The sequence below is a fragment of the Balaenoptera musculus genome, chromosome 15, assembly GCF_009873245.2.
Source record: "Balaenoptera musculus isolate JJ_BM4_2016_0621 chromosome 15, mBalMus1.pri.v3, whole genome shotgun sequence".
NCBI classification, from domain to species: Eukaryota; Metazoa; Chordata; class Mammalia; order Artiodactyla; family Balaenopteridae; genus Balaenoptera; species Balaenoptera musculus.
This window is the reverse complement of record NC_045799.1, coordinates 65,966,155-65,979,495: the sequence shown is the minus strand read 5'-3', so window position 1 is coordinate 65,979,495 and position 13,341 is coordinate 65,966,155. Positions and strand designations below refer to the sequence as shown.

The window sequence follows — 13,341 nt, the reverse complement described above, 5'->3', positions numbered from 1 at the left end:
GGACAATAAATTGTCACGTGGCCAGTGAGGGGTGGGGAAGAGAATTGGAATCTAGGTCTTTTTGACTCAGCCTTGATGTGTGAAAAGAGGGCAAGAAATATCAGGTCAGAGAGAGGGAGTGGACAGTAGGGGGCAGTGAGCTATAGATAAGAATGAAATATACTATATTCCACTTACTATAGGCCAGAGGTAAGGTGGCTCCTGAGTAAAGAGCACCTACAGTGGGATCTCAATGGGCTAAACAGTTGAAGATAAGCACAGAAAGGACAAAGGCCACAAGATACCCTCAGGGTTGCCCCCACTCAGAGCCCATTTCTGCCTGTAGGTCACACAACAAGCCAGCCCAGTGATAGCCCCAGGCTTGGGGAAGCATTCTCAGTTCTAATGCCTAACTCAGGAGATCCCTGTGCACAGAGTTGGCTCTGGCAGGGGGCTCTGTAGGCTAAACCACCTGTGGCTCTCAAGGCTACAAGATGGATCTTCTGGGGTCATGAGGTGGTTGTATTGAGATTTCTGACTATTTCCCAGAACTTAAGCAGGAAAGGCTAGTCTCCGTATTTGAGACATAGACTTTATTGCTACTGTGCTTTAAAACAGGATGGAACAAGGTAACACTGCACTGATATGTACCAAAGCTGGCCTTCTAGGACACTGCTGCCCAGTGGAAATATACTATGAACATATGTATAATTTTAAAGTTTCTAGTAGCCACATTTTTTAAAGTATAAACAAGGTGAAATAAATTGTATGAAGAGATTTAACCAAACATATCTAAATCATTATCAGTTCAATAAGTAATCAGTATAAAAATGTTAATGTGATCTTTTACATTACAGTTTTCATACTAAGTCTTCGAAATACGGTGTGCTTTTACCTACAGCACATTTTGATATGGACTAGATGCATTTCAAGTTCTCAGTAGCTACAAGGGGTTAGTGGCTACATATTGGACAGCATAACTTCAGTTTCTTAGAATTAGAAAACCAGATGCCTGTTAATCTCTATAATTAACAAAAGCAATTTAAAAAATAAAACTACAGATCTCTGAGTCCTTCCATAGGCCAAGTATTTACTATGTCAAGTGCTTTACACAGTTATGTCATTTAATCCTAGAGATAGCTACTGTGTTGTTCTAAGCCATACTTGCAGGTATTAGAGAATAAATGAGAGCCCTGGGCCACCAGGAATAATTGTGTAGTTATGCTCTAGGGAATGCTATTTTTGTGCACTACAGTGGGAATTGTACTTTCTAGAGTTATGCAGTATATAATATGCACAATTATACATAGAAGACCTGCAGGAAACACTAGCATATGATGGATGAGAGCTTTGGAGTCAGAATCAGATGCAAGTCCCAATTCTGCAATGGCTATTATGGTCTATTAGCTAGATGATCATAAACTTCATTTCTTTGTCTTAGTTTCCTTGTATGTAAAATGGGAGTAATAATATACCCAGTACTTCCTCACCATGTTGGGAGAATGAAATAAGTATATAAAGCTCTTAAAACCAGCCTACCACGTAATAAGCCCTCAATAAATGTTAATTATTTTATTATTTCCATTACCTCGGTGGTCCTCCAGGTGACCTCCAGAACCAGATTGGAATCTGTTTGAATTAGCTGGTTCACTCATGCTTTCACTCCACAAGTGCTTATGATAGCCTACTGCATATCAGGCCCCAGGGACCACAGGGCTGAATAAGACAGAACATGATGTGACTTTCATGTCTCTTCCTGCTCTGACATTCTTTAGTCCTGCTGGAGCTGGACAGAGAAAAAACTGGGCAGTAGGTGAGGTTTTTTTACAGAGCCTCATCCAGTTAACCCCTGTGCTCTTCTTGAGCACACATAACCCTCGTACTGGCGCGGATCTCTCAGTCCCTGAGAAAAATGTGCAAAGCCATCAGAGACTTCATCAAAGACCTTCACAGGGATATTTGCACTTAAAAGATAAGGTTGGGGTAATATTTACACAAAGGAATGGGCACAGGTGCGAACATTTCCAACAAGTTAGCCACACTGGGTTGGAAAGGAGGTTTTGGTGGGGGAGCCTTCCTCCTTCCCAACATCCTCAGATCACAGGATTTGGGAATCTGCCTGTCCCATTTACTCGTGACTTCCTCCTTTTATTCAGCAATGCTAAGCAGCTTCTGTCATGGACCAGGTTTTGCACTCATCAACCCTGGGAGCACAAAAACAACCAGACCTGGTTGTGAGCCTGTAACGTGCCCCACAAGTTTGCATTATATGCCAAGTTCCTGGTGGGAGAACAACCCCCAGCAAACCAGACACAACGCAGGGTGGGGCCCTAGGCCACCACCCAAAACCTTAGACCCTTGCGCTGTTCCAATTCAGTAGCCACTAGCTAATACGTAGCTATTTAAATATAAATTAAGTAAAATTAATAAAATTTGAAAATCAGTTCCTCAGTCACACTAGCCACTTTCCAGTGCTCAACAGCTGAATGTGACTGGTGGCTCCTGCACAAGACAGCACAGATAGAGAACATTTCAATCATCACAGAAAGTCTACTGGACAACACTACCTTGGACAATACACACTTGTTTTTTCTCTTTGCAGATATAGTGAGATTGTCGGCTATGAATAAAGCCCACTGAAACGACTTGCCTCTCAAATATGCATGGAATTTGGATTTGGGCAAATTCATTGAAAATAAGGCTTCTCCCTTCAGAAAAGTTTTTTCGTCAAAAGTATCTATAACTTCTCACTGTTGTATGGACTGAATGCCTCATAGCAGGCTGCTTTTTCTCATTCTGGTTTAGAGTAAACTCTACTTCAAGCTGACTAGCTGCTGGGTGAAGCTTTTCATTTCCAGCTGCAGAGTTGATGTCAGATTATGACTAGAAAATTGAGTCAGAGATTTTATTTCAAAAAGAAATTTTTTATAATAGTTCTCTGAACCTGAGCTCCAAGCCCAGCTCTCAGTGACTTTGGGCAAAACCATTTCACCTTTCTGGGCCTCAGTTTCTTCCTCTTTAAACAAACAACAGCAACAAAGAGGAGTGGCTCTCTGAGCTCTAAAATTTTATGAAATATGGTCAAATGAGAGATCTCTTCACTTGCTTTCTCTCCTTCTCCAAATGCCGCTGGAGTTCATATGTGAGAATTTGAACTATTTGAACTGCTGTTTTTAGGACCAGAGATTCTCAGGACCCTGTTTGTTTTTCCACACTTCCTTCAGGGTGATGCGTGGGGAGATGTGTTGCTAAGACTAGAGACCCTGTTAGGCAACTGGGTTTGGTTCTCACTCAACACATGAGGTTCTCAGACTGTGACCCCAGACCAGAGGCATCCGCATCACCTGGGAACGTGTTAGAAATGCACATTCTCAGGCCCTACCCCGATCTGCTGAATCAGAAATTCGGGGGATTGAAAGCTGAAATCTGGGTTTAAACAAATCCTCCATATCAGCGCTATCCAGTGCAGGAGCCACTAGCCACGTGTGGCTACTCAGCCTTTGAAATGTAGCTATTCTGAATTTGATGTGCTGAATGTGTAAAATATAGGCTGGATTTCAAAGACTTATTAAGGGGGGAAAAAAAGCAAAATATCTAATTATTTTAAATATTGATTGTATGTTGAAATGATAATATTTTGGATTTATTGAGTTAAGTAAAATAGTTTCTTTTTACTTGTGTTAAATTGGCTGCCAGAAACTTTGAAATGACATATGCGGCTCAGGTTATATTTCGAATAGACAGCGCTGCCCTAGGCAATAATGATGCCTGCTAGAGTTTGAAAGCCCTTCCTTTATACTGGGGCAGAGCAAGCACCTAATCTAAGGTCCTTCCGGGCCCCCAAATCTGTCTGCTACCTGAATACTCTGATGACCCCCAATACCACCACTCCTGTCCCTCTTTAAGGAGCAGGCCTACAGACACAGGCTTTTATTTTATTTTTTTAAATTTTTATTGGAGTATAGCTGATTTACAATGTTGTGTTACTTTCTGCTGTACAGCAAAGTGAATCAGTTATACATATACATGTATCCACAATTTTTTAGATTCTGTATAGGCCATTACAGAATATTGAGTAAAGTTTCCTGTGCTATACAGTAGGTCCTTATTAGTTATCTATTTTATATATAGTAGTGTGTATATGTCAATCCCAATATCCCAATTTATCCCTCCCCCTTTCCCCCCTGGTAACCATAAGGTTGTTTTCTACATCTGTGACTCTATTTCTGTTTTGTTAGTAAGTTCATTTGTACCATTTTTAAAAATTCCACATATAAGTGATATCATACAAGACACATGCATTTGTACCAGGTTTATGTTATTTTATTAAAGGGCCTCAATTTCCCCAATAAGATGTTCCCAAGAAATACCAGCTCTAGAACACTTTTGCTGCACTGAGCATTTTATATGAATTAACCAACTTATCCATCACAACACCCTAATATTCTAGCTAATTTTATTCACATTTTACAGATGAGAGAATAAATTGATTAGAGAGATTAAGCAAATATCCAAAGGTCACAAGAACCAAGACCCGAGCCCAGGCTAGCTGACTTCAGAGCCTTAACCATTACCCTTTACTGCCTGAAAAGATAAACCCATCAAAGGAGACAGAGACTGAGCAGATACACAGCACACTGCCATGCTTCATGCCAACGTGCTCAGCTGTGACAAATCTAGAAGTGGTGATGCCTTGGCCAAGTTGTTTACCTCTATCTGCCCCGTCTCCTTATCTGTAAAATGGAAATAATAATAGTAGCTAGGTGATTGGAGTTATTGTGAGGATTATAAGATAAGGCATGTAACCTGAACTGATTTAACGTCTAAGTTCTCAGCTACTACCTATTGGTGAAGTGTGATGTTCCTTGTATCCCACTATCCCATAGTTAAGGCAGTTTTATCACAGCTCACCGTTAGTGAGCATCTTGAGTACATTTGGATAAGGTCAACTCGATATACTTCATGGACTCCCAACCTCATTAATTCCTCCTCTGTGCAATTATTTGCATAATTATAAGTCGTAAGGCACATTACAAGCATTTTATCTTATTTAATTTTACCAACAATGCTTGATATAAGCAGATGGGGACTGAAAGCCTGTCAAGTGACTTGGTCATGGCCACACCGCCAGCCTGTTTGTCTCATACTCATCTGGATTGGCACCTGCCTTTATTATTCTCTATATGCACGCTCAGTTTGGTTGTCTCCCAAGAAGGCCACATTTAGAATGAAGACCATGCTGCTGAGGTGTTGATCAGTCATTGTCTGGCATTATCCGTGCCTCTTCTACCTCCCTACATGAGGCTAGATAAGGGTTTTCAGCTCTACTTAGTTGCACTGTTTGGCTGACCACATGTGAGCAATTCTTTTGCTCCTCTGACAGAGAGGAGAAGGCACATAGTAGGGGAGGAAGAAACACCAGATTAGGAGTCAGAGGAACTGGTTCTGGCACTCCCCAGCTGTGTGTGTGGCTTTGGACCTGTCACTTGCTTCCTCTGGGCTTCAGTTTCCTGACGTGTAAGTAAAGACCAGATGGTCGAGGATACAATGAAAGACAGTGCTGAGGCAGAGAGAATAATCCCTCCTTTTCCCTCCAAAACCTTTGCTTCCCAATTTTTTAACCACACCTGCATTTAGTACCCAGCTCTCCTGTGGAAACAAGAAAGGAATTCATCTTCCCCTTCTCTCCCTCCCTCCCCCTTTCTATAGAACAGAGGGGCTGTAGATGGATGGACCCAGTGCATCAGGAAAATAGCAGGTGTTTTTTTAAAAGGTAGGGACAGGGAGTGGGAAAAAAGCCATCATATAAATTAACAGAAGGTCTAAGACCTGAATAAGAAGTCAATAATAATTCTGAAGTAAATAGGAATAATAAGGAGTAAATGAAAAGGGGAAAAGGAAGTCTTGTTTTAATGGCCTTAAAACAGTTGTTCTCAACTGGGGGTATCCACCCCCAGGGGACACTTGGCAACATCTGGAGACATTTTTGGTTGGCACGACTGGCAAGAGGTGGGGACTGGGGGAGTCAGCCACTGGCATCGAGTGGGTAGAGGCCAAGGATGCTGCTATGCATCCTGCAGTGCACAGGACAGCCCCCCACACCAAAGAATTATCCAACCTGTATTAGTTTTCTAGGGCTGCTATAACAAATACCGTAGGCTTAAGCAACAGAAACTTATTTTCTCACAATTCTGGAGGTTGGAAGTCCAAGGTCAAGGTTTTCAGGGGGTTGATTTCTTCTGAGGCCTCTCTCCTTGACTTGCAGATGGGTACCTTCTCCCTGTGTCCTCACATGGTCTTCCCTCTGTGCGTATCTGTGTCTTAATCTCCTCTTCTTATAAGGACACCAGTTATATTGGATTAGGACCCACACTAATGACCTCATTTTAACTTAACTACCTCTTTAAAGACCCTACGTCCAAATAGGGCACCTCATATTCTGAGGTACTGCTGGTTAAGACTTCAACATATGATTTTTGGAGGGATACAATTCAGCGCATAACACAGCCCAAAAAGTCACTAGTGCCAAGTGTAAAGAAACCCTGCAAAACACTGGAGATAGCTGGTAAATATTAGAGTAGGATGGTAAACATTTTAGTAAAATTAAAGGCTTTTTAAATTTCTCTAATGGCTGAGCTGAAATTCCTCCTTTGATGTGTTTTGAGGCCTCCTCCGTTGATGTTACTGTCGCTGTGTTCTCTCTTTAGACTGGAGCCCATTGGTGCAGCTGCCAGTAAGGAATACTCTCTGGAGAAAAACTTGGAGAAAATGAAGTTAGACTGGGTTAACATGACGTTCAACTTCGTGAAGTACAGGGACACGGTGAGTCTCAGTCCAACTGTTTGGCCCCCTGAGAGCAGCCCATTTATTCTGTAGTAAATTTCTGAAGGGATTCGTTTCAGAACCGCAACAGAACTCAAAGAAGAAGGATCTCTAACTAATCTGTTTTCGAATTTTTTATTGAGATATAATTGACATATAACATTGTGTAAGTTTACAGTGTACAGTGTGTTGATGTAATACTTTTACGTATTGCAGTATGATTACCACCCTAGCTAACACCTCTATCACCTCACATAATTATCCTTCCTTTTTTGTGGTAGGATAATTAAGGTCTAGTCTCTTAGCAGCGTTGAAGTTTTTAATACAGTATTGTTGTCTATAATCACTATGCCGTTGTATCAGATTGTTTCCTCCTGTCCGCCTTCCTGTGCCAGTCAGCCTTCCTCCCAGACACCATGGAGGGATGCATTTTCAAATGAGAAAGGCCTTTTGATTCAGAGCAACAAGCTTTCTGTTGGAAAGGAGCTGAGCAAGCCTCCTGAATTAGCATCTCCCCAGGAGGGCACCCCAGGTCCCTCAGAAGTGTACCTGAGGTAGACAATACTTAGCACTTCTCCAGTGTTATTATATTAAGTGCGGGAATCACCTGAGAATCTTTCTAAAGTGCAGGTTCTGATTCAACAGGTTTTGGCTGGGGCCTGAGGTTCTGCAGTTCCAGCAAGCTCCCAGATAATACTGAAGCTGTGGTCTCTGGACCACATTTTGAAGAGCAAGCTGTAGACTTTCTTGTCACTGGCACTTGTAGAAAACATACAAGTTCACAGAGTGCCTGTGGAGGTGCGTAAACCTGAAGGGTTTGCTCAGCCATCTCCGGGGTCTGGCTTGCTCTTGGGATGGGCCATGGGTAGGACTTGCTGCTTGGGTGAGCTGTAAATCATGGAGGCAACAGGCAGAAACTCACATACTGCAGGCCGTCAGCTCTTAAACCAGTGCATTTCAACCCTGGTACACTTCTGGTCACTCAGTTCCAATGTGTGTGTGTTTGGGGTGGGTGGCTGGAGTTCCCACACCACCATGCAATTCTCTGACACCAGCTGGGTGCCTTCCAATTCCACTCAACTCTGACACTATCTACCTGGAGATGGCATCAGATCCCACAGGGTAAGGGTTCAGTCCTACAAGACTGCAAACCCCCTCACTCCCCCATTCAGATGCCAGTCTCAAGCCCAGGGTATCACCTGTGCTTCTGACCGACCAGCTATAGATTGGAGGTCCCAACGACACCCTCCTTGGGTTCAATTAATTTGTTAGAACTCAGAGAAGCAGTTTACTTACTAGATCACTGGATTGTTATAAAAGGATATAGGACCCAGGAACAACCAGATGGAATGCCTATGGGGAAGTGGTGTGAGGCTTCCATGCTCTCTCTGAGCATGCCACTCTCCCCAAATCTCTACGTGTTCACCAGCTCAGAAGCTCTCTGAACCCTCTCCTTTTGTGTTTTTATAGAGGCTTCATTACTTTGGCATAATTGATTAAATCATTGGCCACTGGTGATTGAACTCAGTCTCTATCCCTGTTCCCCTCCCAGGAGGTCAGGATGGTAGAAATAAAAGTTTCAACCCTCTAATCACAGGGTTGGCTCTCCTGGCAACCAGCCCCCAACCTTAGGTGTGGTCCAAAAAGCCACCTCAATAACAAAATAAAAGATGCCTTTATTGCTCTCATCCCTTAGGAAATTCCAAGGGTTTTAGGAGCTGTGCCGGCAACAAAGACCAAATATGTTTCTTATTATAAATCACAATATCACTCTGGCCTGAGCATCTGTATTTTTAAGGCACCCCTGGCTTTTCTAAAGTGCAGTGTGGATTGAGAACTAAAACCCTAAAGGCTCCCATACTCCTCCCTCCCCCAGGCTGCATGTTATCCTTTTGTGACTTCTTTTCCTTTTTGTCTTGATGCCTTGATTTCACTTGACTAAGAACTGTAGACAAGCCAGTGGGAGGGAGGAGAACTGGGGGCCTCTCCCAGCAAGACCAGGTGACCATGTGTCCCAGCAACTTGGTGTTACAGGATCTGATTGGATTAGATACTGCTAGAGGCTGTGGGGCTGAGATGAAGAGTTAAGTTGGGGAACCTGATAACAGCTCAGTTACATCTGGCCAGTCTTCAGAGTTTTTGACTGAAGTAGCTATAGACAAGGGTCAACAGCAAAATGGGAATCGAGGTACCACTTCATTAATAGCTGGACACCCCTCAGTGCAGAGCTGCTGGTAAAAGTTGGATGAGAGAATATATCCTCACTCCAAATTAACCACCCAGATGTAGGTTTGAAAGAAGTGAAAACAGAGCAAGAAAGACCAGACCTACCACAAAGGGACAGACCCTTATCAGCTTTCTTGCCACATGGCCCAGGAGGAAAAGTCCATCTACAGGGGCTAACCTTTAAGGCACAGTAACCCTAACTACCAGTAAAATATGGCCAAATAATTATTTAGTCAGAGGTTCCCAAACTTTCTTGGTTCACAGTGCTGTTGGTATCGAGTACTTTTTAAATGGTTCCCTTCCCTAGTCCAAAAGAAATACTTAACAGCTTTGTTTATGAAGTAATTGGGTTCAAACAACTTAAGTATTTGTGTCCCATCAACTGAACAAAGGTCTGGGAAAAAGTGCGTATAAATTAAAAGAAAAACATTTGTATTTTGTTTTAAAATAACCACAGTTATTTGCTGTGAGTTTGCTGCAGTGCCCTGGGGCACACGGTTTGGGAACCAAAGGTCTAGACCTAACCAGATTAGCAGTTGATTCTACCTGAGGGAGAGCCGGGAAAACAAGTGAACAGAAAAGCAGGAACACGGAAGGGGACAGAACTCTTCCTCTTCTAAACAGATGCTAGTTGCAGGTCTAGGCTTGGACCGTGTTTGATTTCTGCAAAGGAGGTAAAAAAGTCTTTAAGAATATTTTCAAGGAAGAAAATAGAAACTTCCACTTCCTACAAGACAGTGTCCCACAAGGGTGGAGATCTGAGCTGTGAGGACTTTGAGGATCAGCATAAAAATCTGTGGGGGAGAGGTCTTGCAATTTTGACGGGGTGGTCATTTTTATTCACAGGATACAAGCATCTTGTGTGCAGTTGATGACATTCAACTGCTACTTGATGATCACGTGATAAAGACCCAGACCATGTGTGGCTCTCCATTTGTCAAACCAATAGAAGCAGAATGCCGGGTAAGAGGAAATGAGGTTGAATGTTTTGTGATGGCCCGTTAGCTCCGGGTTTCTTGGAGGAGCAAGAAGGGTTTTTTTTTTGTTTTTTTTTCTGGCTGTGTGGCATGAGGGATCTTAGGTCCCTGACCAAGGATCCAGCCCGTGCCCCCTGCAGCGGAAGAGCGGAGTCTTAACCACTGGACCACCAGGGAAGTCCCGGAAGAAGGTTTTTAAGTCCAATTAACAAAGAAACTCACTTTCTCTTGATTAGAAAAAAAAAACAAAAACAAAAGACTGAAAGCAATAACCATCCAAGTAAGCCTCTATAACAGTCTGCCAGACAGCTTTTGCGACAGTCTGCTGAAAGAGAAGATGAGACTATTTGAATGCACCAAACAAAAATACATTTGGAAAGTATCTTATGGGCTATAGTAAGCTAGAATGTAAATAACACGAGGTTTGGCCTCTTTTGCTCTTTGTTTGTAGAAGTGGGATAGGCTAAGGACACAAACTTGAGCCAGACTGCCTGGGTTCAAATTCTGACTCTGCCCCTTATCAGTTGTATGACCTTGGACAAGTTACTTGAATTAGTTGTATGTCAGTTTCTGCACCTGTGAAGTGAGCTTTGTAATAATATCTCCCTCATAAATCTGTTGGATTAAATTGGTTTCACATACATAAAGCACTCAGACCATCACTTGTCACAGAGTAAGCCTTATAAATATTACTGTTGTTGTTATTGTTATTATTATGATTATTCCACTAGGAAAAGAACTCTATGAGGGCAAGGACTCATTTTTTTCTCTCATTGCTGTATCCACTTTGCCTAGAAGAGTGACCAGGACATAGCAGGCACTCAATACGTATTTGTGGAACAAGTGAATGAGTGAATGCGTCAATTTGTCGGTGGGTCTGTGATGCAGAGTGGCATGTTAATGACTCAGATATGAAATGCTAAATTTGCAGAACTGGGAAGAAAAGCTAGTTCGCGTGCAGGAAATTTTGGATGCCTGGTTAAAATGCCAAGCCACCTGGCTATACCTGGAACCAATCTTCAGTTCAGAGGACATCATAGCCCAGATGCCAGAAGAGGGCAGGAAATTTGCCATCATTGATAGTTACTGGAAATCACTCATGTCCCAAGCCGTGAGTTTTTACTACCTAGCACATCTCACCATCAGGAATGTGGGATGCCGTACAGATGTTCCTCATTGTGCAATGCAGCCATGTCCCTTGAAACCTATTAGTAAACTGGATTTTTGCAAATTCAATATCTTTATAAAATTTTTCTAATTTCAAAAGTTATTTGTTATTAAAAATTCAAACATGGAAATAGGAAATATAAAAAGTAGATGCCTTTTGAGATCCCACCTTTGTAGAGGTAACTATTAGCAGTTTGGATAATTTAGCTCTCATTCCTAACGAGGTATAAGATTTTATTTGTTACACGATAATGCAATAAAGCTTTTATAGATCGAGAATAATTTTAGAATTCAGATAATTCTCTGTATTCAGTTACTCAGTTGTTTAACAAATGTTCAAGGGGCCAGCACAGACTAGTATAGAATGTCGTGGTCTGAATTCCACAATCCCAGAAGTTAAAATATAATTGGCTTTGTTGGTTTCAGGTGCCCAACCCCAGCCCAGTCAACCATGGCCAGAGGAAGAGGGTCATGTTATATGAGCAGTCAACCTTGTGGGATTAGGAGATGATTAGGGTAGGAGGGTCATTAGTTGATGGGCTGGTCGCACACTCATTACAATAACTAGTCTCAGAATCTGGGAACCCCATGATGATTATCACCTTTTTTTATGGAACCTAGGTAAAAGATACCAGGGTTCTGATAGCAGCAGACCAACCACGGATGGCTGAGAGGCTTCAAGAAGCCAACCTTCTGTTGGAGGACATCCAGAAGGGGCTGAATGATTACTTGGAGAAGAAGAGACTATTTTTCCCCAGGTATCCAGTATCGTTCTCTTGCTTGAAGTTGCCCTCTTGACACATATATAGGTAGAATTACATTTTTTCATACTGAGAGTTAGCTTCTACTCATCTATTCCATATTCTTTCTAGGTTTTCCATTCCCCAAAAGACAGCTCTCAGGGGTAAGGCGTGTCTTCATGGTCACTATTTAGAGTGAGGTTGAATGGACACCAATGGAACCAGCATGGTCAAATACCCAATTAGAGGGGTATAGTACTCAAGAGCCTGGACTTTGGAGTTAAACAGACCTCAGTTGAGTCCTTAGCCACACGTGGCTATCCAGTGCTTGAAATGTGGCTAGTGTAACTTAGAAAGCAAATTTTTAACCTATTTAATATTAATTTTTTAAATGTAAATAGTCACATTTGGCTAATTGCTTCAGTGTTGGACAACACAAATATAGCACAAATAGTGGAAAGAACCTCGATATGGAAGCACAAAACTTAGTAAGAGGAGACCTCTGAAATTTGGGCTTCTAGTCCTATACCCACTACTGTTATTCCTAATAAAAATATGAATAATAGCCAACACCCATACAGCATTTACCATATGCCAGGTCACCACTTTAAGTGCTTACATGAATTATCTGATTTAACCCTTACAATAATCCTATGAGGTTGCTAACATTATTTTTACCCCCATTTTACGAATGAGAAAAGAAACAGTAACTTGCCAAAAAGCACAAGACTGGTAAAAGAACAAGCTAGAATTCAAATTCAGGTAGTCTGCATAAGACACTCAGTTATTTAAATTATCTGAGCTTCATTTTCTCCATAAGTTAATTAAACACATACACAAAGTATCTCAATATTTCTTTGTACATTTTTATGGAATAAAATTAAACAGTCTCAACAAACACTTTGAAAATGTTATTGATAGTCACATATTTTAAATTAATTTTAGCTTGAAAATACAGTGCTAAGTAATGATTTTAGTTTTAAATTATACAGATATATTAATTATTACTCTTACGGCCATTGGCCTTATTCATTATCTTACATGATGAATCCATTAGAGGTCAGCTATTTGAATTTCACTTGGGAGTGGGAGAAATTGACATCCTCATTAGATATTGGTTAGTCAACCAGCCAACAAATAATTATTGAGCTATTCCTACCCATTCAATGCTGCAGTTATAGTGTATTAATTTGCTTTGCTGCATAACAAGCCACCCCAAAACTTAGAAGCTTAAAATAACAGCTATTTTACTTAGCTCACAATTCTGTGGGTTGGAAGATTGGGCTGAGCTCAGCTGGGTAGTTCTTCTGGTCTCATCAGGGCTCACTCAAGTGACTACAGTCAACTGGCAGTCAATGGCCTCAGTCACTTGTCTGGTGGTTAGCTTCCTGTTGGCCAGGGCAGTGAGGATAATTGGGCCACATGTCTTT

The 13,341-nt window shown here is 41.7% G+C and overlaps 1 protein-coding gene across 1 annotated transcript in view; it reads left to right on the top strand.

The window, feature by feature from the left end:
• The window catches only part of DNAH3 (dynein axonemal heavy chain 3), a 211,811-nt gene that overhangs the window by 70,422 nt on the left and 128,048 nt on the right, over window positions 1-13,341 (top strand). The window contains 8 exon segments of the mRNA XM_036824136.1: window positions 1,952-1,956; window positions 2,588-2,604; window positions 2,607-2,640; window positions 3,906-3,938; window positions 6,687-6,801; window positions 9,874-9,990; window positions 10,936-11,115; window positions 11,793-11,929. Of these exon segments, the coding sequence (XP_036680031.1) occupies window positions 1,952-1,956; window positions 2,588-2,604; window positions 2,607-2,640; window positions 3,906-3,938; window positions 6,687-6,801; window positions 9,874-9,990; window positions 10,936-11,115; window positions 11,793-11,929 (638 nt within the window).